This window comes from Thunnus thynnus, chromosome 4, assembly GCF_963924715.1.
Source record: "Thunnus thynnus chromosome 4, fThuThy2.1, whole genome shotgun sequence".
Lineage (NCBI taxonomy): Eukaryota > Metazoa > Chordata > Actinopteri > Scombriformes > Scombridae > Thunnus > Thunnus thynnus.
Genome location: NC_089520.1, coordinates 13,771,132 through 13,787,680, shown reverse-complemented (window position 1 = coordinate 13,787,680; position 16,549 = coordinate 13,771,132). Strand labels below are relative to the sequence as shown.

At 38.1% G+C, this 16,549-nt stretch overlaps 1 protein-coding gene across 1 annotated transcript in view; it reads right to left on the bottom strand.

Moving 5' to 3' along the window:
* Positions 1–247: 247 nt before the first annotated feature.
* Positions 248–16,549, bottom strand: part of snta1 (syntrophin, alpha 1) — a 36,398-nt gene continuing 20,096 nt past the window's right edge. The window contains exons 3-8 of the mRNA XM_067586805.1: positions 5,673–5,868; positions 5,186–5,375; positions 4,687–4,817; positions 3,994–4,190; positions 2,524–2,711; positions 248–1,802 (exon numbers count right to left, since the gene is read on the bottom strand). Coding sequence (XP_067442906.1) covers positions 1,710–1,802; positions 2,524–2,711; positions 3,994–4,190; positions 4,687–4,817; positions 5,186–5,375; positions 5,673–5,868 — 995 coding nt within the window. The 3' untranslated portion in view covers positions 248–1,709. The remainder of the gene's footprint in view (positions 1,803–2,523; positions 2,712–3,993; positions 4,191–4,686; positions 4,818–5,185; positions 5,376–5,672; positions 5,869–16,549) is intronic.

Sequence of the window (16,549 nt, the reverse complement as noted above, 5' to 3'; positions counted from 1 at the left end):
ATTTATTTATTTTTTTAATTATTTATTATATCTGGGGGGGATCTTTAACTATTAAGTTACCTGGCTTTAAAACTGAATTTTCTAGTTCTAAGTTTTGGGTTATGTATGATTTACAGTTCAATATTTAAACTACTTTACTTTTTAAAAATGGTTTTGCAACCCATATAGTCTAACCTCAGTGACAAAAACTAAAAGGAATAAAACAATCAATGTGGCATTTATGTTCAATAAACCAGAAGTAAAACTGTAAAAGTTAACAAAGTTTATTACATGTTTATATACAAACAACCCTGCAAGGCACACCTTTGTTTAAATAAGAATATACAATACATTTTATTCTTGAAGCAAACAAGTTTTAGTTTTGAAATATATATTAATACAAGTCTGTTTAGTGTTGGACAGAGAGAGAAGGCCCCAAGTCTTGGATGTTCAGATGACACAAAATCATAAGGAGAAATGATCAAACACTTTTATGTAAACACCTCAAAGTCTTTCATCATTAACATATTTAAATGTTGGACATATTTTGTAAAAATGCACCATCAGTACTTTCTGATGAAGCACATTTGTCCTCTCTGGTAATTAAATTCATGAGTACAGACAAAAACTCTTTGTACTACAGAATATGTTTATTTAAGAGCTGAACTCAGTATACTTGAAAGCTTATCCATACGGGAGAATTAGCTTAGCTGTCATCTATCAATACATGATTATGTGACAGCATGTGGTCAGTAGAACTCCTAAATCATACTCCATGTTGAGTCCATCTCTAGACTCAAGATGGGAGTCACTTTTTTGTTAGAATTAAACGCATATATCTAATTGAGTGGTTAAGCTAAAACATAAAAACAAAAGCCTTTTATATTTTACTGTTAGTCCATTTTTATATATTAGGCCATTGATTTTGAGCAGACAACGGAGAACAGACAGAGGCGAAAACAAAAGAAGAGTTGTTCAAATGCAATGAAAAATATATTTGATTTTGCATGAGATGTATCTCCTTTCGTAAAGTTTCAAGGTAAAGGCAACTTAAGCATCCACATTAACAGCATTTCGTAATAGTTGTATGGTGTACATTGTTCAGTACAGACCATAAACCATGTAGTGATCAGTCATGTCATCCTGTCACTCCACTGAAGCTGCCTTAATAAAAAAAAAAAAGTTTGTCCAACATCAATCAGGACATTTGTGAAATAACTTTTGTTATGACTGTTCACAGCACATAAAGCAAAGATTGAAAGATGAAAGGATGCTCATGACAAAGGCCTGCTGTGACTCATGAAACAAAACTAAACTAAACAATGGGGCAAAAAATTCAAATGACTGGGACTTTCAAGCTTAGAAACATTAAGATGCAGACTGTCATAATCATACAGTTTGCCATCATAAAGTGTCATGACTTACTGTGACAGATTTGACAGATCTCAGGTTTCAAATGGCCATTGACTTATGCCATCTGTAAAACTCTCTCTTTACCATACAACTACAAGTTCAACAAAGGTCCATCAATGTTGCAGTTTCTCTTCATTCCTCTAAAGACCAGGAAGACCAGGAGGAGCCTGACCAGAGATGATAATTTCAGAGGCCTAAAAGGGCTGAAAAGAAGAGGCTAGTCAGCAACTATTCCTGGGCTCCATCCTCCAAAGTCTTTTGGACTGTGTGTTTTATTGAATATTCCTATTGTTGATGTTCCGGATAGTTGGCCATTATCATGCCAGCAGGCCTAGTCGCTTGACCTTAGCAGACAGAAAAGAGTGGATGATGAAGACTATGGTCTTAGGGCAACAGTGGAGGTCCAGTTGCTGAATGAAGAGAGAGAGGGAGAGCAGGAGGGGAGAAATTAGCTTTTTAATATCTCACAGAGATGGTTTTATGTCTTTTATCAGACACTGCTTCATTTCATGATCAACATATATGGATGTTGCAAATTTTTTAGAGGAATTTGACAAATAAAAGTGCTTACCTCTAATTTCTAAAATTATTTTAAAATTTATTACATAAGTAGGTCAGTACATAAAATGAGCAAGACATTTGAATACTGTTAAAAACATAGATTTGTCACTATTCGTGATTTGTTTGTATGATTTTTGTAAACTAATAGCATTGTGATGGATCTAAAACTAAAAACATTTCCGATTAACTATTGTGTCCTGTTACTGAGATAATTTAACACTACTTAATTCATTTGCACTCAAATGTTGTATTAATCCTGCAGATTTCCTTAAAATTAGACAACACTCTCAAACAGCATAAGAAAACATAAATAATACAGTTTACATGTGTAGTTTCAGTGGATGTTTTAAATATCTGTAAATTAATTTGAGGGTGATGGTAGATTCTAGTCGTCTTGTTTTTCAGAGAATATAGCAATTATTTTGCATACACCAACTGTCATGTTTATTTACAATAATTCAAGCTAAATTCATAATATTCAATATACATAGCTCAAATGTATGGTGGTAATGATACAACGTACATACTGCGACTTTTAGATAAAGTTGAATGGAAGGCAGCATAACTTACAATCTCAGCCTCAGGGCCTCCAAAGTCAAGGAACATCATGCGAACTCCATCGTCTGAGGACATTCTTAGGCGCTCGAAGGGCTGCTGAAGAAGAATACTTTTCCGGACACCCATCTCTTCGGTGAATAGCGTGAAACCCTCATCAATGTGCACTCCCAGGGTACACTCCTTTCCATTCCAACTACAGGCTGCCAGAGTAGAAAAAAAAGAGTTACATAGAGGAGGAACAAAAGGAGAAAAGTAATGTAAAGATTCAAAAGACCCCAGCTGAACTTGTTCTTGAATAAGTCCAGACTGATATTACATGTTTCTTGAGCTCAGTGTTACAGTAAAGTACAACATCCAGAATTCCTGGCAGGATCCTGTGTATGTGACAGTTCAATGCATTGAAATGATAAAAAGTATTATTCAAATAAAGCTTATTGTCAAGAAAAGAAAATGTGTCTAAGATAAATAAAACACTCTTTCTAATTCTGATACTAAAATGGGTTATTGCAGAATATTTTTTGCACCACCTCATGCTACCAGCAGAGGGCAATGTAACAACATTCCTTTACTCTGCTGTATGTAAACTGGTCTCATAAAGCAGGATTCCTGAGTTTCCAGAACTAAATTTGCTGAGGAGATAAAATGCAGAATCTGGAACATAGGCTAAAGTATATAGATTGTTTTGGGTTTTACTGGGTGCCAAAAGTAATTTGAGTGAGTAATTTGTCTCCTCTTACTAGCTCTACAAAAATATCTACTGTATCACAAAAAGGATGCCTTTCTAAAAAACATGAATCTTTTATAAAAACTAAGCCAGAGGAAATCTCCAGCTATTGAGGACATTTTGCTAAAGAGTACAGTCCTTAAATCATTGTGTAAGGAACAATAAAACCCAACTCCTAATCCTGCTTTTTGAGACAAACCCCTACTATGTCTGGAAATGTTTGTGTCTAATGAACAGAAACCAAATCTTGTGCCCAATCAGTGATTGTTAGGATGAAACAGATTTGAGGTTTATTCACAGATATGACTGAAGAGTTTGTTTTATTGGTATAAAATCAGCATTTCTTCATATATTTTGTGTGAATATAGATATTTAGATCTGCTTTACTGCATTACTCATGTAAACAAACCTTTAACACAAAGACTATTTAGTCAAGTTGACAGCAGACAATGTCTTGCGTTTTGAGGTTTTTTTTCCACATTTAGATCATGGATTAGGCCTCAAAGTGGCCAATTTCTACAGCGGGTGACCCTAGCAGGAGTCAAATCTTGAACCTTTATTGTGATAATACTGAATCAAGGTCACCAGCACTGGCAGACAACAATGACTACCAAAGTCAGCATTGGTATAAGACTACTCAGTAATTTCTGGCGAATTCCTTGTACCCTCTGATAGTTTGGAGTGAAACTTGAATTTTTCTAATCTGTAAAGCGAGCCAGTAAAAAGAAATGGGAATCAAATATTGGCTGTATCTGTACCCGTTGTGACCTCCTTGATGAGTTCAGCAGCATTGTGGCAGCCCTCTACCAGCAAATGAGTCCAGGTGGACAGCTCCTTGGCAGAATCCACCCTGAACACATGGGTCTCCACGCCTTGCTTAGTGCCTGAACGCAGGCCAAATGAAAGCTCAGAGTCCAGGAGGGGAGAAGTTTTTCCTGGGCCAGAGTGGACCAGTCTAAAGGGGAGAGGAGAAACTATGAGAAAAATGTGGATCAAAAGAATAAAGATTCATAGAAAAGATTGGACCCAAATAATCAAATAAAGGGACGTTTGTGTGTTACAGAAAAATGTTACATTGGTGGAGAAAACTGGAGAGTGAGCTGGAAATGCAGAGAGGAGAGAGAAGGGAGGAAAAACACATGACTCATAGGTTCTGGATCCACTAATGTTTTCCAAATGAATGTGACGTTATGTGGCAAAATGTCCAAAAGTCCACTTATGGAAAGAGTGAGCATGTGCTCTTTTACCAAGGTCTCCTAACTCAAAACTGGGCTGCTCAGAGTGAGGAACAGATCTGTTCAGTTCATGAAATGCCATGTGAATATGTTATGTTACATGATGTGTTTGTGTAAAAAGAGACAGAGGAAAAAAAGAGACAGCAATAGTGTGATCATATCTAGTATGTAGTGTAGATGTGTATATACGCAGACAGTTTGTGTGTACATGTGAACCTGGTAGTGATGAGCGGGTGACTCTTGGTGGGACTGCTGATGCTGTCTTTGCTTTCAGGAAAGGAGGGATACAGCAGGAGGTCTCTATCAGTCAGCACAGCTAATACTGGTCTCTCTGGGCCCTGGGCCACCTGCACACATGAACATTTGTAGCAGAGATGAAGAAATCTGAGAAAATGATGGAACTTTATATGATTACCATACGCGGCACACTTATGACCGGTGGAGATCAGCTGGCAGTTGACACAACTATACATGGATCTGTGTTTGTGCATGCAGTTTATAACTTTTACTTACAACTTTCCTCTCTGCCAGGATGGAAAATTATCTTTAACTCATAAGCTAATTTACAGAAAGAAATAGTAGTAGAGCACAATCAAAACAAGGGCACCATAAAAATAAAAAAAAACTAAGATCAGCATTAAAAAAAGGACAAAATATAAAATACTATAGAGCAGGTCTGGCAGTCTGGACCATATCTGCCTGTATTCTTGCATACCTGCTCTGTAATCCAGCCCAGATGTTTGACCTCCATGCCAGGCTGCATGCTCTTCATCTCTTCCTTCACTCGTGGTAAAAGGTTGGCAGCCCCAGCCAGGATGGCATTGTACCAGGACTGGGCCATGGCTGGGTCTTTTGCCCGCAGGAACATAGAGTTCTTTCTGTTGGACGAAATCACCTCGAAATACCTGGCAGGGGAGATGAGGACAGAGAGAGAGGAAAGCCAAGAGAGAAGAAGAACAGAGGTAGAGAAAAGGGGCAGTTAGAGAAATCAAAGACAAGTGGCAAAGAGAGAAAAGCCCAAGGTGAAGAGGATATTTTCAGATATTAACAAAGAGAATATGTGAGTACGACAGGGTAACAAGTCCGTTTTACAATATTCTCTCTAAGCCATTTTTTTATGTTGAGGTTCAGGTCTGTCAGATTTCCCCCATTAACTGAATATCAAATATTACGTAAAGCAGTGAACTTCTAACATGCAGTACCTGTTTTCTGTGTCCGGGGGGCACTGTTTGCGTGACACCTGGCACATCTTCAGTGGGATGCTGCGGGGCTCCTTCACTTCAGCAGGAGAGAGCTCAGTCCCCCTCTGAGGTGTGGAGGGAGGAGAGTCCCATGGGAGAGCGGCCCCAGGGGACCCCGAGCTTTTAAAGAAGGCCGACATCTCCTTGATGTATTTCACTGAAGCAGAGCGAGAGAGAGTGTGTGTGTGAGAGAGAGAATTAGATAAAGAAGAAAGGCAGAAGAAGTACCAGAGAACAGAGGAGGGAGAGAAAAGGAATTTGGGATGTGAATATGGAGCCTCAAGGTTCGGAGATGAGTTGAGAAAACTGTAGCTGCACTTAAGAGCTGCTTCAAAAAGGTGCAGGAATCCATTTGTAAAGAATTTTGTCACTTCTCAGCTATTATAGAGCCTTTCATGCTCTTTTTCTTCCCAACATGACTAATATTACCATGATGGTATAATTTACTAAAAGGGTTGTACATGTTTAGTCATGTAGTGAACAAAGCAGTTTAGTTTTTTCTTTAATGTTGTATATTTGTCACAGTGTTCTACCTTTTAAAAAAGGGCTGGGTAATTGTGGCTGTCCACTGGCACTGTGTGGCATTGGCTGACTAAGCATAGCTGAAGGTGGTGAGAAATTTGGTATGTTCATTCCAATGATAACCAGTACTCGAACTGGTCAATACCAGTATTCATCTTGTCACAGCAACTATCAGTATTAACTGTTCTGTATTCTGTATCACTAACAGTAAGAAAGTGGCATCTGTATATCAATTGTTTTGAGTAAATTTTTAAGAAAAAAATTATCTGGTTCCAGCTGAAGCACCGAAGGTAAAATAGGAATGATGTTAATGTTAATGATGTTACTTAATTGTGATGGACATTTTGCATCATTTTCTGTCATTTTATAAAGCAAAGGATGACTCAATTTATTGAGAAAATAATTGACAGATTAATTGATAATGAAAATAATCATTAGTTGCAACATCACTGTACATTCATCCCACTTTTTTCCTCATAACTTCAATATTGTAAAATAGTTATTTGTAAATACACCAAAATTACATACGGTATCCATTAATGGCTATGATCTAAATTGTTGCCAAGTTAATTGTGATAATACTTTGCCACAGCCCTATTCTGCACACATCTCTTTTCAAAAGTACAGTTTTACCACTCATACACTTACTCCTCTCTCTCTCACACACACACATACACATGCATACTAACAGCTCAGCTCCAGTTCAGTAGGCTGTGGTATAGGTTTGGCAGGACTAGCCACTGCTGGAGTAAAAATAGCCCAGAGGACATGGCAAGGCATGAGTCTGAAGGCTGAAGGTAGAGTTCTGGTTTCACTGGGGAAGTGTGAAGTGCTCTTCTTGCACAGTACAAGAGGCATGTAGCCAGAGGGCAAGCAGAGGAGTCACAGCACAGGACAACAAGAGTGAGAGTGGGGGCTTCTACCATTCCCAAAATAGAGCCCATACCAGCCAGTCAGGCAGTGATTTTGTTAAAACATCAAGCAGTACATCATACATATAAATGTGTGGTGGCTCTGTCTTTTTAATGGTTTTATTTCACTACAAATAGTGCAGTAGCAGTTCTGATTTTAATTCTTCTCTTTTATCAGGAGGTGGCAGAGTGGGTCAGTGGTTGAAGAGAGGGTCAAAAGTGACACAAGGGCCCTTCTAAAATGTCTTTAAGAGGGAACACTGTGCACACAAACACATCCACTCACTTTCTGTAAAGTCCTTCTAAGACAACAACTAAATTTGCAATGTGTTATGGAAAAGTTTCATGTCGACTCTTTTCAAACACATTAGGATAGTTAATGCCGTAATACTCATGCAGCTGGCATCTGGCACGTGAAAACAGGCATCGCAAAAGTTATGTAAGATGCACAAGGCGAGAGATTGTTCACTTGTTAACTCGTCCTTGGCATGGAGGGGCGGTAGTTATCAAATTTCAGCGTAGGAACAAGACATCACGGGCCATGTCGGACATTTTTAGACACGTTATGTATCCAATTGAGTTTGCAAAAGTGGGTTTTCAGTCAACTCTGTTGCTTTAAAATCATTTCTATGATCAGAAATCTAAATTTACAGAAATGTGTCACTTCCTTGTCTCCCATGATTGATTCCCACATCATATGCAGAAGCATTATATGTCAGACCACAGTAAAACTGGGTGTGCCTGAACAGTGTTACAGAAATGTTACATGGTCCTGTGTAAGTTGTTGTTGGAAAGGGCATGACCTAAACGCCTAAAAGTAGAAATATTCAGTAGGTCCTCTGAGTCAGCACAATGTTCAGTGTTTCCCTGTCTGTGCCTTTTTTCTTTTGAAAACTTATTCTTTCTCAACAATATTGTCCTGGATGTCTAATCTGTCTGCAGTCGTTCCCTCTATCTCTCTCTCTCTCTTTAAAGGGATGTTCCTTTCAGTTTGGTTTGGAAGTGAAGGGTTACAAAATTTGAAAGCTAAAAATATCCCGCCATTGAAGGTTTTTCTCTCCAATCTATAAAGAATCATTGAGAAGAATGACTTTTCCCCCACTTTGGATTAAGAGTATTGAAAATGACTACCTAACACTCTGTCTTTATCCCTTTCTGTCTTCCTGTCCCACTGTCACATGTAGGCAGAAAGCCCTGTTTGCTTTTGACTTTTTTCTGAACACAACCTTTCTCTAATTTCAGAAGTAGGTAAGTGTTTTTCCAAACTTTCAGACTGGCCTTTTCACCTCTCCCAGTGAGGCTGACAGAATGGAGGCTAGCCAGAGACCATGGCTGACAAGATAACTACAATTAACAACTGAACATCAAAACATTTAAATGACCCTTGGGTCATTGAATCTTTTGAAAGCAAGTCAAGAGAACTCTACATTAACATGGAGAAAGACTCCATTTGGGTTTCGCTTATCTTCACTGTTACAAAATCTGAGAGTGCATTCCTTTGTTGACTTCACATTGGTGTATTCCCTGTTTTAGCCAAGTCTGACTTAATGTGAATTAAGTGGTCCAATTGTTCAGTAAGTAATGTTGCTCATCATTGGTTTTCCTGAAGAATGGTCTAACTTTGATACCTGTACAATAAACAATGGATGAATTACTAAAATCCAGAGGTGAGATATTCTGCATCGCGTGACAACACTGCCATCTATTGACTATGGATAGATAGATAGCAAAATCTTTGAACACTTTAAGACCGTAGTAACCATGAGGACAATTATATTAGCATATTAGTATATTGTGTGTAAGACTACAATTTTTCTTTTAATTTTCATTGTGTAATCAACTAAGTATTGTCTACTTTTACTTATCTATTAGCAGTATCAGAAACCATGTTAAAAATCAAAGTCGTCAGGAATGAATGATTGAATTATGCTGAAGACCAAATGTTAAACTGTGAGGTTTCTTCTAATACAATACACATTATTACCTACCATTTATTTTATTTATTTAAAATCATGATTAATTGACTATAGTGATCTTTGAAGTATGTGACTTTTTGCGTGTAAAACTCAAATTTTAATTCCCTAAGAATCAGGAGTTAGGAAATCAGGAGCCGCCATTTCGGACCACAGAGGCGAAGCCGCCATCTTAGGCTTCAAACCATGTTGTCCCTGGAGAACAAAAGAATTCATATTCTTTAGAGGTTTCAGCAGGAAACATTTTCTCCACGCCCAAAACACCCCCAAAATTCCGCCTGCCTGGGCTAAGATGATAAAAGAGCCTGACTGACTCCTGTGCTTCAGGCTGGTCCTCATCTCTGAGCTTAGAAACTGTGTCTTTATTTTGTCTTAGTTTTTTAGATGTCTTCCTTAAATATTCTTTTTGCTCGCCTAAGTACGCACTTTTAAACTTTTTCTAAGACAAGCTTCATGCACCTCAGCGTTGAACTCTAGGAACTGTTTTCTTCTTGTGTTTTTTACTTTGGTACCAAGAAATCTTGTGTTTGTAACATTGTAAGTGAAGTTTTCATCCAGCCGGCAGAATTACCCAAGCCTAAATGGAAAAAGCTACTGTAGCCAGATTTAATTTTTATTCAACACTCAGCCAAAATCAAAAGAAGTCGACAGAAGCTGTAATTCACTGTTGGCTCACATCTGAAGCTCCAAGAACCAGGACCAATGTATCGACTTGGACCTCCATCAACCAGCTCTGAAGCAAGACGGCCATACCGGCTAAGAGGCCTTCTGTTGGGCCCTCATCTGCTTGGTGAAACAAACTGCATCAAGGGGGTTGCCTAGGAGCACAGCCTGCCCTAGAGGCATCTTCACTCCTCATTTTATCAGTAAGAAGTTGTCTGTGTTCTTTGGAAGTATGAGACAGAGGTCGATGTATTGAAAAGAGCTCATGATATAAGACCAGTTAAAAGTTTCTTCATTTATTCTCTTCAAATTGAAAATGAGTGAAAACTTAACACATAGTAGGTAACCCTACACACACTCTCTTTGCTGGTTTAACATTTACAGCACATGCAAACAGGCATACACACATACATGCACACACACACACACACACTCTCTCTGCGCTGAACATACAGCACTTGAATGAGTAAGTACCCAGACACATGTACATAGGGCCCTATGATTTCTGTGTTGCCAAAAACATGGACAGAATTGTGGAATTTGATAGTAAAAATGAAATAAAATGTAAAACTATCGTGGAATGTGCCAAAATGTGGATACAATTTATAAAAATCAGGGTTTTCCCTACCATTATAAGACTTAGGCGTAGCACCTAAGCATTTTTTCATAGCTCCTAAGCCAAATGAACACTCACTATTTTTATGTCATGAATATTATTTGTTTTATTGACATTTTAGATTTCTTTACAGTAAGATATTATTGAGTGTGTATAATGTCTTTGTTGTTGTAATCTTTACTGTTGGTACTCTAGAAACAACATTTTGTTATATCCAAAATATAGCCTAAATCAATTCTAATCCTGTTCTAAATTTACTCTTTTTTTTAAAAATGAAAATTCTTTAGTAATGAAAAAGAACCAGTAAGAGTATGAACCGGACTGATAAGGGTATGGATAAGATAAAGATAAAATCCTAACGATACCCATCCCTACAGCTGGTTAGTGGCTTCACCCTGACTTTGGGAGGATGAGCAAATTGCTGTTCTAACCCCTTCACTATAAGCCTCGTTTTACCAATGCTATTTTGTGATTATTATTTGTTATGGCGCACAGTGCCATCACTCACAAAAATATGAAGGATTACTTCAGGCCATAGTTCTTACATATCTATTTCACTTCTTCATGCTAATGTCCGAGTGTGCTGTGTATTGAAGCACTTTCTTTGATTAAAAACTAGTGCGATGTTGTGTTGTATCATTACCAATTCATTGATATATATATATTCATTTTATTCAATGTATGATTAAAGTTTGAATACTTTCTCATTGAATTATTGAAATTTTATTCATCCACCACAGCATTCAGCTAAATTAAAAGGGAAAACATGGAATTTGGGAGAAAATAGAATGGAATCTGGAAAAAATTAAAAAGGATTTCATAGGGCCCTATATACACAAGGTTTTGTATACACAGGACTGGGTATCGAACCTCAATACTTCTTGGTACCAACAGAAATATGCCTGTTTACTGAAGGCTGGTATCAAATTGTTGCTCAGATTTGGACTCTTTACTTGTTCTTTGATCAGATTGTTCCTGACTTAGATGACAATTCTGCTAATTTTATACTGTACTTTAGTAAGTTATGCAGCTGCCTGTATTTAGATGACATTTACCATTTGAAAACTCCAGCTTATTTTGTTAAATAAAAAATAGGGTTTTTTATGTGAGTAAGGTTTTCAAAAAAGTATCTTTTTGGTATTACAAAAACACAGGAATGAGCACTAGAATAGAAAAAAAGAAATTAAACCAGCTCTATGTATCCCCTTTTCCAGTAGGGAATTAAGGACTTCACTGTAAAATTGTGCTTCTTGTTCTATGCCCATAATGTTCTGATTTGTGTTGTTCTTCCCATGACCATCATGCATTTGAAGAGTGTATGAAGATGTATTTCTCTCTTTTCTAATAGAGAACTTGACATGTATACCAGCCTCATTTATACTATGCAAATCTATCCAAAAAGAAAAAAAAGCATCTGTAGACAAAACCAGACGTATTGGGGATGTGTAGACTGGGAACAAGTATCAAGCAGTGAGCAACCAATATGTATCAGCTACAGCTTTGAAGTAGCTGTCAACTTGCATACGTAATGTTTCATGGAAATAAGCTTCTATCCATGTGTTCTCATGCCAACCCATTGATGTTTGTACCATGGGGTAGCCAACTGCTTCCTTGTTGCTGGACCAAATCCATTCAAAATTGATGTGGTCAATCTCAATGTGGCAGGCAGGGCCACAAGACTGGGAATGGAAATGGGATTGCCTACATGATTACATGAGAAGATCTCCTACAAATATACTGAATAAGAAGAATTTGGTTTTCAATAATCTCTTGTGGGTGGTGCAGTGCAGCCAGACAGCAGGTAAAAACTGGCACTTTTCTATCAGTATGTAGGCTAATGAGGATGTCTCAGTCACACAACTAGCTCTACACATTGAGCAATAAAAGTTTTTTTTTAAAACTTCATAGAAAAAAACAGGGAGAGTGGAGGTGCTAATATCTGGTGCATACACAGAGTTTATTCTCAGTGGTCATTACTCTGGATTATGTAAGGCTTCATGTATATGTTTCATGCTGCACAAACTGCAGGACAGGCTGGAGGGAAAATACCAATCATAGCAAGTATATACAGATGTTTAATTTTGAAAGAGGCTTTACTATTCTCCAAAAAGCGATGTGGAAATGATCATTGTGGTGGTTCCCAGATTAGAAGTCAGGCATTAACTATGGACCCACATAACAAATCAGACAAGATAGCCTTCAAATAGAGTGGTGAATGAAAAGGAGAGGAGAAATTCATGAAGAATTGAAGGGGAGGAGGAAAGGAATGAACAGCATGGAAAAGAGAGAGGAAGGAGAAGAAGATCGAGAGTGAGAAAAGAGTATAAGAAAGAGTGAGACAGGCAATACAGACGGAACGTACAGCTAAGCTCTGCCAGAAATGTTGCCATGAATACCAGTGGCGGCACATTCAATACAGAGCTAAAATTAGCTGAGATGGCACTGTTATTACTTTAGCTTATCTGGCAGCCAGTGAGACTACTTTTGTGCTGTGTGTGTGTGCACACACATGGTTGTGTATGAGGAGTTTCTTTGCTTCTTCTGCAGATTCTGCCACTAAGCTTTTCAAGCTAAAGTCTTTACATTGAACCTCACAAATCCTGACCAGACATTTTCAGCCAATTCAGTTTTGACACAATTCACTTAACTCTGGTTTTGTAAAGCTCTTTCTTTTCCAGTTCCCAGGACAGTCTAGATTGCCAAAGCATGAGTTTAAATTTTCAAACTATGCTCAGCCAATGCTCACCATTAGGTTGATTACCTAATATACACTCAGACAGACTACCACACATTCGACCACCCCTCTACCCACATCCACATAGTTTGTAGAAGATTCCCCATCAGCATTTCTCAGAATCCTAAAACAATCAGGTGTACAATCAGAAAAACAGCAGGTAGACATGGTTTGGTCATTAAAGGGAACATATAATGCTTTCTTGTGGTTTTCTGTTATTTATATAATATTATGATGTCAGATATATAAATTAAACATAGTCCAAGTTCCAAAACTTGAAGTTAATATATGTAAAAATGCTCCTTGCAAGTCAAAAGCCAGGGCTTCAACCTGCCCTGAACACTTTTTCAGGACAGGTTGCCCTGAATGGTTTTTTCTACCTTGCCAACAAGTTGATGTCAGGTTTATCCATGTGTTGTTTTTTGTTGTCCCCTTGCATATTTTGGATTGGAATCCGGCTTAAAAGTGTACAAATGTATTTGAGAAGTTAAAATTCGAGTAAAGAATGAAAAAAGAAGTGAAATCCTACTACAACCATAGTTTGTTTCATGGTTTGTTTACGTAGCCTTTTGAGCGGCCAAAGGATGGCTATGACGCAACTTCTAGCCAATCAGAACAGAGTGGGCTCCTCAGGAGGGGGCCCTTAAAGGGACAAGAGCTAAAATGGCCTGATTCAGACAGGCAACTGACAACTGAGGGACTTCATAAAGGGTCAGTATAAGACAAATGAGGACTTTTTTGAACTGTATGGAAAGATATTCCAACAGAGCCCCAGATTAGAAATATAGACCTGGAAATGTGCATAATAAGTCCCCTTTAATGTGTAAAAGATGAAACAATTCTCTAACGCTGAACGCCAGCCCTTCCTCCCCCCGCTGCTGGTTACCGTGGGAGCAGCTGGAATGTCATTGGCCAGCCAGCGACCTCAGAAGCATGCTGTTGGCTCTGTAAACCATGTCAGTTAAAGAATGTCCCAATGTTACACCACCAACGAGGAAAGATGTCTTGAGCCAAAACAACATCATAAATAACCGCAAAATACGAGGAACACTTACTGTTTTCATTCAGTACATTGAGGTCAACTGAGGTAAAAAAAAAAACAAAAAAAAAAAAACAGACGTATTGGGGATGTGTAGACTGGGAACAAGTATCAAGCAGTGAGCAACCAATATGTATCAGCTACAGGTTTGAAGTAGCTGTCAACTTGCATAGCTACATTGAGGTCAACTGAGGTAAAAAAAAACAAAAAAAAACAACTACTAAATATGACTAAATATGAGAAAGGTCCCTTTGTTTTTATTTTATACATTTAGTAAAGAAACACGGACACATGCAGAGCTAAGCCTGATTGATACATCAGCATGGCCGATATTATTGTCCGTTTTTAGCCCATGGCAGATTGTATTGAGGTGTATGTTGGATGATAAGTAACACAAATTGCAGATTAGAAATGCCAATATACCAGATAGTGTATGTTTAAATTTCTTTAGCAACAGTTTCTATTATAAAGTTTGCCCAGAGAACACAGATAAGTTTACTGTAAACAATTTACTGCAGAAGGCCCTACCCAGAACAAATTTGATTGCCAAATTTAAACTTGATCGATTCTTTGACCTGTTGGAAGCAGAACTAAGGTTGAATGTCTGAATGCCTGAAATCTGCCTCCAGGATCCAGTTAACTTTGTTTAGTTTAAAGAGGAAACGGGGGAAACTGGGTAACCTGGGTTTGACTAAAGGCACCTCTAAAGGTAATCAATTCATGTCTCTTTTCTTTAATCCATTTGAAAACTATGGTGTAGAAACAACAATTTGCCAGTTTATGAGGGGTTATGTGCCAGATTATTTCTTGGCTTGGACTTCCTGAAGTCACTGCTAGTTGCCTTGGCAAGAAATAGTCAGGCAAAATGTTTGTTTAGCTCATATGTTGGATATGTAATTATCATTTTTGCTCTCAAATATCCGTGTCATCCTGAAATATTCAGTATCAGTTGGGCGCTAGAGCAGAGAATTTGCATGATATGTTTTTGCTCTGACTTACCAAACTCACAAGTGATGTTTGTGCCTCCTTGTGTGTACATATGAGAATAAAAAAGTGCACATTCATGTCTCCTCTCAGTGATCTGTCTGAACTCATTTACAATTAATAATGTTGGGTCTGAGTGTCTCCAGTGTTTCACTACTTAATGTGTGTTTCTTTCTGGCAGCGTCAGTCAGCCAGAGAAGATTTCCCTTGTTCTGAATGATTTAGGTAAGTTCATCGTTCTTATAGCCCATCTCATTAAAATCATGGATAAATGCCAACCTCAGGGGGTGTAAGGTGTGGAAGAGAGAGAGAGAAAGAGGGCAGAGCACACTGAATCAGACTTCTAAACTAATTCACGTACTGCCAAAGCAAAGATTTGATTACTTTGCATAGTGTGTCAGGAGAGTTAATTATCCTAATTCAACAAAGTGAAAGTGAAGGAAACTTGAACAGGATCTGGCAGAGGACAAGAACAGAGTGAAAGGGAGGTTCAGCCGCAGACGTTTCCACTTTACCTTCCAACTTTTTCCATTTTGCTTCTAGTGATCTATTTCCTGTCTGAAATGCAGAGAAACACAATTTTTCCATTTATAGGTTCATATATATTTTCTCAGTGTGATTCAAAGCCGTCACTTGCTGTATGACTCATGAACTCATTTGCAGCAACTTTTCATTTGTAATGAAGAAATTGGAAGTGATGTAAACAGCTTCTTCTCAATTTGAAATAGCAATGGGCTTTGAAAGTAAATGGATGATATTGAAAAGGGTCACTAAACACATTGTACCGTAGAATAATGAATATGATATAGACACTCCAGTGGGTTATCATGTGCTAGCGTATGAAGTTGTGTAAAGCTATTTTGAAAATTCAGTGCAAAATAATATATTTTAGATTGGGAGGTATATCAGCAGTTTTTAGAAAAGCTGAATATGTCATTCATTATATAATTTGTGTGTTTATGTATATATGTATTAATTTATTTATTCTGAATAATAGTATGTATACACACCCTCCCATGCCTGTGACCCCCCCCACACCACCCCCCACCCCCCATGTACACAAGTACAATGCTGTGAGAGCAGTGGAGTCCAAGACTGTAATGAAGTGAGAGAGTGGCACAAAGACCAGGCCACTAATTTGTCAGGGGCCCCAGATCAGGCCAGTGGGGTTCAGAGGGGGGCCTGTTAAGCAAACTTGACGCTAAAGAGGGAGAAAGGGTCTGAGGGAGAGTTGTGATTTAATAAAGCTATGTTATTTTGCGAGTTAATCCATTCCCTCGCTGAGTATAAGCACAATGTCCTCACGGGCCAGCAGCTCTGAAGGAAAAGGAACTGAGCTTTGTGTCCAGAGGGTTAGAGGTTTCACTGCAGGGACACACACACACACATGAACACA